Raw genomic sequence first — 10282 nt, 5'->3', positions numbered from 1 at the left:
GCTGTACTGTAACATAATATAATAAATATATATATAATAAAATAAAATAAAATAAAATATAATATAATATAATATACTAAAAAAAGAATATACCGTTAGAGATTTAGATTCTCTTGGGACTGAAGAAGAAATGAATTTATCTCTGTATCTGGTACTAATAAGATTTATTTTCTCACCTTCCCAAAAAGGATTGTGTCTCTGCGACTTTCACAGGAAACAGTATCATTATACAAAATCCATTAACACAGTTAAAGAAACGTTGCATTTGGTATCATAGTCTCGCATTGGGGAACATATTCTAAGAGAGTAATCATTGTATTCAGTGTGTAACTTGATAAAGTCAAACTAAATACACTAACGATTTCAAATTAAGTTATGCTTCTATCTACAGATTATTTCCTTCTAGTCCCTACACTTTGGAATGTAGGTTCTCTTTTCTGGACAGTAAAAAATGCCTTCCCAGATTAATCAATATCAGGAAAATTATCTATTTTGGTTGGTTTCAATACATCATGATATATTAGAAATGCATAGCCCTCATTAATAAGTACATAGCTTTTATATTGCTGAAGTCATTGATTTAATTCAGCTGCTAAGAATGTTGATTATGCATAATAAAAGCAAACACAAATGTCAATGACAAAGGGAATATTTTAATTCTTCTCCATTATATTGACATCCTGTAGCACAAGACCTGCTGACAACTTACTTCAATTTATCAAGAAATTTTATTCATTATGCCAATTAAGCAAACTAAAACTAAGTGCTTCTAGTGAAAATTTAAAGAAAAAAGGTGAAATTAATTTTATGCGCAAGTTAAAAAGAGTTTGCAAATCTCAGATGAGGATTTATATTTCAACATTTTCACAGAAATTCTTTTGATGAGAAATGTAATTGAAATAGAGCATTGTAAATGATGAAAGCTCTGTCATCTGTCTCTTCATTCGCAGTGTCACTCCTGTTTGAAATCATGAACATCTGGAACACCACCTCAGATTTCATTCTCCTAGGACTCTTTAATCACACAGGAGCCCACCTATTTCTCTTTGTGATGGTTCTGACAATTACCTTCACCTCTGTAGTAGGCAATGCCCTTATGTTCTTCCTGATTCACCAGGATGCCCGGCTCCACACACCCATGTACTTCCTACTAAGCCAACTTTCTCTCATGGACATGGTGCTGGTCTCCACCATTGTGCCCAAAATGGCAGCTGACTACTTGACTGGCCAGAAGTCCATCTCTCCGGCTGGCTGTGGATTGCAGATTTTCTTCTTCATGTCACTGGGAGGAGGTGAGTGCTTCCTCTTAGCAGCCATGTCCTATGACCGCTATGTGGCTGTGTGCCACCCACTGAGATACCCTGTTCTCATGAGCTGGCAATTATGCCTGAGAATGACTATGGGGTCTTGGTTCCTGGGGGCAGCTGATGGGCTCATGCAGGCAGCTGCTACGATGAGCTTCCCATTTTGCAATGCACATGAGATCAATCATTTCTTCTGTGAGGCCCCTACTCTGGTGCGTTTGGCTTGTGCTGACACAGTTGTTTTTGAGTATGTGATGTACATTTGCTGTGTATTAATGCTCCTGGTCCCATTTTCTCTCATCCTGATTTCCTATAGTCTCATCCTTGCAGCAGTTCTCCAGATGTGTTCTAGAGAAGCCCGCAAGAAGGCTTTTGCCACCTGCTCCTCACATGTCTGTGTTGTGGGACTCTTTTATGGAGCTGCTATTTTTATCTACATGAGACCCAAATCCTATAGGTTAGCTAATCATGATAAAGTAGTATCAGCCTTCTACACTATCTTCACTCCTTTGTTGAACCCCATCATCTACAGTCTGAGGAATAGTGAAGTCAAGGGAGCCCTGAGAAAGTGTATGCGTCAGTGTGCAGCCCTTAAGTCATGACTTATAGTCATTAGCTTTGCCCCAAATTTCAAGTTTTTACAAAACTGTGTGTGGAACACCTTGGTGGCTCAGTTGGTTAAGCATGTGCCTTTGGCTGTGCTAAAGATAGAAGGTCCTGGGATGTGGTCCCGCATTATTTCCTTGCTCAGCTGGGAGCCTGTTTCCCCTGCTGCCAGCTACTCCGCCTGCTTGTGCTCTATCTTTCTGACAAATAAATAAATAAAATATTTTTTAAAAACATTGACTGTGTGAGATTTCATAGAGAAAGTTTATATATGCATTATATCTATAACTGTTACTGTTTAACTTTAAAATGTAGACACACCACTATATTCCACATTTTTATGTATAATCATTTTATTGTATTTTAAAAATTAAGATCATTATTTCAAGTTATAGTCTACTTCCTGCCCATAAATATGCAGTGTAATATTAGTTTCTGGTTTCTAATTTAGCGATTGAAAACTTACATAGAAGACCCAGGGCTCATCACAAGTGCCCTCCTTAAAGAGCATCACCTATTTAACCTATCCCCCCACCTTTCATCAAGTTACCTTCAGGTTGTTCTCTATAGGTAAGAGTTTGTTTCCTGATTTGCCTGTGTTTTTTCCTTTTCTTTTGTTTCTTATATTCCACATATAAGTAAAATCATATGGTAATTTTCTTTCTCTGACTGACCTACTTCCCTAAGCATAAACATCTCTAGGTCATTCCATGTCTTTCCAAATGACAAGATTTCATTCTTTTCATGGCCGATTAACATTCCAGCTCTCTTTTACCCATTCATTGGAAAAAGGACATTTGGGCTGATTCCATAATTTGAATGTTGCTGATAACTCTTCTATCAACATTGTGGTATATATATATATATCTCTTTGCATCAGTATTTTTCTATTCTTTGGGGAAACAATGAGTAGTGCAATTGCTGTTCTGTAGGGTTGCTCTATTTTTATCTTTTTGAGGACCCTCCATGCTGTTTTCCAGAGTGGCTGCATCAGCTTGTATTCCCACCAACACTGTAAGTTTTCCCCCTTCTCCAGATCCTTGCTGACATCTCTTGTTTCCTATATTGTTAATTTTAACACTTCTGACTGTTTTGAGGCAATATCTTATTGTAGTTTTGATTTGTATTTCCATGATGATGAGTTGTGATGAGCATCTTTTCATGTATTTACTGGATTTCTGTATTTCCTCTTTGGAAAAATGTCTAATCATGTATTTTGCCCATTTTTTAACTGATTGTTTTTTGGGTCTTGCGTTTGGTAAGTTCTGTATAGATTTTGGATATTAACACTTTATCAGATACCCCATTTACAAATAACTTCTCCTATTCTGTAGGGTGCCTTTTACTTTCGTTAATTGTTTCCTTCACAATGAAGAAGGTTTTTATCTTGATGAATTCCCAATAGTTTATTTTTGCTTTTGTTTCCTCTGCCGGAGGAGACATATCTAGTAAGAAGTTGCAATGGCTGATGTCAAAGAGGTTACTACCTGTATTGTCCTCCAGGATCTTCATGTTTTACTTTGTCAAATGTAGGTCTTTCATCCATTTTGAATTTATATTTGTGAATGGTTTAAGAACATGATCCAGTTTTATTTTTTTATATGTTACTGTCCAGTTTTCCCAGCACTATTTGTTAAATTGACTGCCTTCTTTCCATTGTATATACCTTCTGATTTGTCAAAGATTGGTGGACCATATATTTATGGGTACATTTCTGGATTTTCTATTCTGTTCCATTGATCTATGTGTCTGCTTTTCTGCCAGTCTCATTCTGTCTTGAATATAGTTTTGTAATATAGTTTGAACAGGAATTGTGATGCTCCAGCTTTTCTTTTTCAGGATTGCTTTGGCTATTTGGAATCTTTTCTGCTTCAACAAAAATTTTAAAATTATTTGTTCTAGCTCTATGGAAAACTGCTGGTGGTATTTTGATTGGGATTAAATTAAATGTGTAGATTTCTTTGGGTAATATAGGCATCTTAGCAATGATTTTTTTGTTTGTTTGTTTTTGTTTTTGTTTTCCAATCCACGTGCATGCAAAATTTTTCCATTTCTTTGTATCCACTTTAATTTCTTTCATAAGTATTCTATAGTTTTCTGACCAATGGTATTTTGCCTGTATAGTTTGGGAGTTGATTCTTTTGGTCTTCCATATAAAGTATCATGTTATCTGCGAAGAGAGACATTTTGACTTCTTCTTTGCTGATTTGGAATACCTTTTATCCCTTTTTGTTGTCTGATTGCTGTTGCAAGGACTTCTAGTACTATGTTGAATAATAGTGGCGAAAGTGGGCATCCTTGTCGTGTTCCTGATCTTAAGGGAAAGGCTTCCAGCTTTTCCCCATTGAGAATAATATTTGATGTAGGTTTTTCATAGATGGCTTTTATGATCTTGAGAAATGTACCATCTATTCCTACACTCCAAAAGGTTTTAATCAGGAAAGGATGCTGTATTTTCTCAAATGCTTTTTCTGCATCTATTGAGAGAATCATATGATTTTTGAATTTTTGTTTCTGGATAAAATCTAAGACCCCAATCGATTTGTGAATGTTGAACCACCGTTGCATCCCAGGGATGAATCCCACTTGGTAATGATGGATAAACCTTTTAATATACTATTGGATTCTATTAGCCAGGATCTTGTTGAGGATTTTGGCGTCCATATTCATTAGGGAAATCGGTCTGTAATTCTCCTTTTTGATGGGGTCTTTGCCTGGTTTGGGGATCAAGGTAATATTGGCCTCATAGAATGGGTTTGGTAGATTTCCTTCTGTTTCTATTTTTTGAAATAGCTTTAGGAGAATTGGTATTATTTCTTCTTTGAATGTTTGGCAGAATTTCCCAGGAAAACTGTCCAGACCTGGAGTTTTGATTTTTGGAAGGTTGTTTATCACTGACTCAATCTCTTCATAATTAATTGGCCTGTTTAAAAAATCAGTTTATTCCTGTTTCAGTCTTGGTAGTTTATAGGTTTCCAGGAAGGCCTCCATCTCTTCCAGATTGCTTAATTTATTGGCATAAAGCTGTTGACAAAAGCTTCTAATAATCCTCTCCTTTTTCATTCATAATTTTATTAATTTGGGTCCTTTCTCTATTCTTTTGGATAAGTCTTGCCAGTGGTCCATCAATTTTACTGATTCTCTCAAAGAACCAGCTTCTAGTTCTGTTCATCTGCTCTACTGTGCTCCTGGTTTCTAATTCATTGATCTCTGCTCTAATCTTCCTCACCTGCATTCTCGTGCATGGGTTAGGCCTGTTCTTCTGTTGCTGTTCCAGCTTCTTGAGGTGAGAATATAAAAACTGCATTTTAGATTTTTCTATTCTTTTGAGTGAGGCTTGGATGGCTATGTATTTCCCCCTTAGGACTGCCTTTGCAGTATCCCATAGGTTTTGGGCTGTTGTATTTTCATTCTCATTGGTCTCCATAAATTGTTTAAATTGATTTTTGATTTCCTGGTTAATCGAGTCATTCCTGAGCAGGATGGTTCTTAGCCTCCAAGTGTTTGTGTTTCTTCCAAATTTTTCCTTGTGGTTGAGTTCCAATTTCAGAGCGTTGTGGTCTGAGAATATGCAGGGAATAATTTCAGTCTTCTGGTATCGGTTGAGACCTGTTTTGTGTCCCAGAACATGGTCTATTCTTGAGAATGTTCCATGGGCATTAGAATAGAATGAGTATTCTTTGGTTCTGGGGTGTAGTGTTCTATATATATCTATGAGGTCCAACTCATGGAGTATGGCATTCAAAACCCTTGTTTCTTTGTCGATTTTTTGCATGGGTGTTCTACTTCTGATAGTGGAGTGTTGAGATCCCCTACTATTGATGTATTTTTGTCTATATGTCTCTTTATTGTGGTTAAGAGTTGGCTTGTGTATCTTGCTGCTCCCCTGTTGGGGGCGTAGATATTTATAATTGTCATATCCACTTGTTGGATACATCCTTTAAGAATAATATACTGCCCTTCTGTGTCTCTAATTATAGTCTTTAGTTTAAAATCCATTCTGTTTGATATGAGAATTGCTACCCCAGCTTTCTTTTGAGGTCCATTGGCTTGAAAGATGGTATTCCACCCCTTTACTTTCAGGCTGGATGTATCTTTAGTTTCAAAATCAGTCTCTTGTAGACAGCAAATGGATAGGTCATGGCTTTTTATCCAATATGCAACCCTGTGGTGTTTTATGGGAGCATTTAGGCCATTTACATTGAGACTGAATATTGAGAGATACGATTTTAATGATGCCATGTTGCCAGGAAAGTCTTTGTTTCTATAGATTGTGACTTTCTGTTCTGTATCACTCTTGGGGACTTTTTACCTTTATAGAACCCCCCCTTAATATCTCCTGTAGGGCTGGTTTCATGGTTACAAAATTGGTCAATGACTGGAGATTCTGAAAGGTCTTTATTACTCCATCAATTCTTAATGACACCCTTGCTGGACAAAGGATCCTTGGCTGCATGTTTTTCTCTGAAAGAACTTTAAAAATGCCCCCCCCCAACCCTTTCTCTCATTCCAGGTCTGTGTAGACAGGTCTGACATAATTCTGATACCTTTGCCTTGGCACATGAGAAATTTCTTTGCCCTGGCCACTTTCAATACTGTATCCTTGGATCTAATATTTGTGAAATGCACTATGACGTGATGTGGCGTAGGTTTGTTGTGGTTGAGCTTGGGAGGTGTCCTTTCTGCCTCTTGGACACGAATGTTTGTTTCCCTTGCTATATTAGGGAAATTTTCAGCTACAATTTGTTCAAATATCTCTTCTAGACCTCTGTTTTTCTCCACCCCCTCGGGGATTGCCGATGATTCTGACATTGGAACGTTTCATTGAGTCAGTAATCTCCTATAACCTACATTCCTGAGTGTGGATTTTTCGGAGTCCAGATTCTATTTTAGCTTTGTCTTCTACTAACCCATCCTCCAATTCACTGATATGTTCTTCTGCCTCATTCACCCTGGCTGTCAGAGCCTCTAGTTTTGATTGCATTTGGCTCATAGAATTTTTAATTTCTGCCAGGTTCGCTGTCATTTCCACCCTTAGAGATTCTATATTCTCATTAACATTTTCGTTAATACTTTTTTCAAGTCTACACATCATCTTGACCATTGTTACTCTGAATTCCATTTCTCATAATTAGGTTATATCCATATCCATTAGTTCTGTGTCAGAGGCCACAGACTCATTGCCTTTTCTTTGCTGGGGGGGGGAATCTCTCCTTCTCTTCATTCTGATGAGGAGAGGTTGCAGGGTTGTCCAGAGCCCAAATTATTGACTGGGACCCAGGCCATGCACCCTTGTTTTATAGGGATCTTAGGGATATGGGCTTCTTTATTTTTCAGCCTGCCTTCTGGGGGAGGTGCCTTCTGCGCAGATACTTAGGCAACCCTGTTTGGGCAGAGTCTCCACGTCCCCTGCGCGGGGGGATGGGGATGGGCACACTGTGAACCGGTATTTCTAGGCTTTTGTTCTCTGGTGGTTTTCCCTGGCATATTGCTGTGCCTCTTCTGAGAGTCAGAGCAGCAGCGGCCAAATCTCATCCTCTGTCTCATAACAGAGGGATCATGGACCATTCTCCACTGATATTCTGGCCACTTTAACTATGTTTCTGTTGGTGCTGCTCAACCCTGCAGCGTCCTGGGATGTGTGCCCCACACCCGGTGTCCCAGCCCTCACTTCCAGGGCCTGCGCGTCTCTGTCCTTTGTGTTTCTAACACCGCCAGCCACCAGCCGCCCCCATGCACTCCCAGAGCTCTCGGTCTCTGTCTGGGTCCAGTGAGTACACCAGAGCTCCGTTTCCATCTAGTGGTGTGCATTCCCCTTCTTACGGTCTCAGTCTGCTCTCTTGCGGGTGCCAGTCCACATGTCTGCCGGCTCCCCAGTGCAGGTGGCTACCATACCTTGCGCCCAAACCCGGCAGCTCCCTCCCCCTTCTGTTTACCTTCTGTTATCTGTGTGTGGTTTCACGGCTCCTCACTTCGTACCTCAATACTCAGCGCTGGAGATGTTCATTTGTAGAAATCCAGATGTATCTTCCTGCATCTCAGGCTGATTCCATGGATGTTCAGGCCGGTCTGGTACCTATCTAACTTGACTCAGGGGACCGGCTGAAAAAGGGGTCCCCTACTCCTCTGCCATCTTATCTCCATCCCCTGATAAATGGTAATTACTTGATAATCCATGGTCAACATAATCAAAATCAATGGATGTAGTTTCCCTTTATTACTTATTTTAATTGGGTATTGTCATCTAATGTTTTGCATACAATATGATAACATGATATTGACATATTGTAATGATTATGATTAATAAACTCATTGTAGGCCCAATAGAAAAAGCAAAATGTAAAGAAAAAAAACTTATGATCAAATTAAGGGAAGTCAATAAGCTATAATATATGGAATAATTTTAGAAGAAAATTTTAAGCAAAACAGCAAGAAATGATTATAATGAAGTAAAATAATGAGTATAATGAAAATTCTGAAATCAATAAATATTTTCCCTAAGTTCATATTTTATGGTAAAATTGTCAAATATTGAGACACAGGGCAAATATCAAAGCAGATTAAATAATAATTTTACTGTGTGAAAAATAAAACCTAAAACTTCACTTAATAAATTACACTCAAGAATAATCATATCAAAATTTTTATCTTTAATTCTATTTTAGAATATTAATTTTTATTTCTATTTATTTTTTCCATTTCAGGAAATTACAGCAAGGATTGTTTTAGGAAATAATTTTATAATTTATAAAAACTTTGTATTTATGGTACTCATGTTTATATCAATGATAATTTCTGTTGGTAAACATATATTAGTACATCTATATAAATTTATACATATAAATCTTTAATAGAGAAAATCGTGTTTGTTTTTTTCTGTTTTTATTTAAATTCCAGTTACTTAACATACAGTTTAATAGTAATCAATTTCAGGCATACAATTCAGTTATTCAACACTTACCACACTCGGTGCTCATCACAACAAGTGTACTATTTAAAGAGTTAATGTTTCTTCTCTTTGGGGATATGAACATTTCAAAAATTGAACAAATATTATTATCACATAGGAATAAAAAGGTGTATTTTATATATTACATGATTAAACAAGAACCCATTTATGATATTTTTGATTCCAAAATATAAGTGATTTAACTTAAAGAAATGACAATTTTATCTTTTATCTTTAGTTATGGGACTATGCACTTTCTTCTATCCCTTATTTAGCATATCTGGTTTCTATAGGAAATCACATATGAGTATGCCTACATACATATATACATTTATTTCATTTTAATGAAAGTGTTTTATTGTTTTGGATGCACATTTTAAAGACTTCACAGTCTTCATTTTCTGAGAGCTCTCCCGAGGGCCCTGGCAACATCCTTGTTTCACAGAGTGTATATGAACGCATGGCTGTGAGAGTGGTATAGAAGACAGACCACTTCCATCAGCTCACGGGAGTGGTAGGACCTTGGTAGAAAGTATTTGATGATGGCAACCCCATGGAATAGGGACACAGCAGTCATGTGAGAAGACCAAGTAGTGAACATTTTCCTGAATATCATGCTTTATCATATGCCTAGTACAGTGCATGGTATGCTTCCAAAGCCAGCCAGTATGGTTGAGGTGGGAGGGAGGAGAAAAATCACACCACACACACACACACACACACACACACACACACACACACACAGGCCCTTTTCCTATTTTGAAATGTTGGTACAGACAAGTTTTAATAGGGCTGGGATATTCTCTCTCTCCTTCCCTCTCTCTCTCTCTCTCTGTGTCACTCTTTCTCTCCTTCTTAACACACATGCAAATGTTGGGCTTCTCTGGAAACAGAGTGATGGAGAGTCAGAGTATAGAGGACATGAATGATGGTATTGAGGAGTGTCTCCCAGAACACCAGCACTGGAGACATGCCAACCACCAGAAGCATGAGAATGGGGTAATATAGTGGGTTGCAGATGGCCATGTTGCAGTCATAAGTCATGACAGCTAGTAGTAAGCATTCAGCTTTCACTAAAATAATGAAGAGGAATAGCTGAATGTCACAAGTAATGAAGGAACTGTGGTGGTCCCCAGAGAGAAAATTCAGAGCATTTAAACAAGTGTAGAGATACACAAGAGATCCATGAGCAGATGATACATGGAGCTGTGGAGAAGAGGATGAACCTGAATGAGCATGATTATCATGGTGTTGCCAAACAGGGCCAGGGGATGTGCCAGCAAGAGGAATAGGGAGAAGATCGAGGGTGCACAAACCAATTTTATTAAAGTGTAATTTGTATTGTTCCATATTATTATAAATGCTAACTATATTTACTTTCCAAATTTACTTTAAATAATATCAAAATGTAAATCATTGACTT

The 10282-nt window shown here is 37.7% G+C and overlaps 1 protein-coding gene across 1 annotated transcript; it reads left to right on the top strand.

Moving 5' to 3' along the window:
• The first annotated feature begins 913 nt into the window (after positions 1 to 913).
• LOC123780179 (olfactory receptor 2T8-like) lies at positions 914 to 1906 on the top strand. The gene has a single exon (XM_045778967.2). The coding sequence runs from the start codon at positions 914 to 916 to the stop codon at positions 1904 to 1906; it is 993 nt and encodes a 330-aa protein (XP_045634923.2).
• The last annotated feature ends 8376 nt before the right edge of the window (positions 1907 to 10282 follow it).

Source organism: Ursus americanus, chromosome 5, assembly GCF_024610735.1.
Source record: "Ursus americanus isolate L20-20 chromosome 5, mUrsAme1.1.p, whole genome shotgun sequence".
NCBI lineage: Eukaryota > Metazoa > Chordata > Mammalia > Carnivora > Ursidae > Ursus > Ursus americanus.
The sequence above is the reverse complement of the archived record's forward strand: the minus strand, read 5'-3'. Positions and strand labels throughout refer to the sequence as shown.

Coding starts and splice junctions, on each gene's coding strand:
- LOC123780179 (XM_045778967.2), top strand. CDS start 914: ATGATGAAAGCTCTGTCATCTGTCTCTTCATTCGCAGTGTCACTCCTG.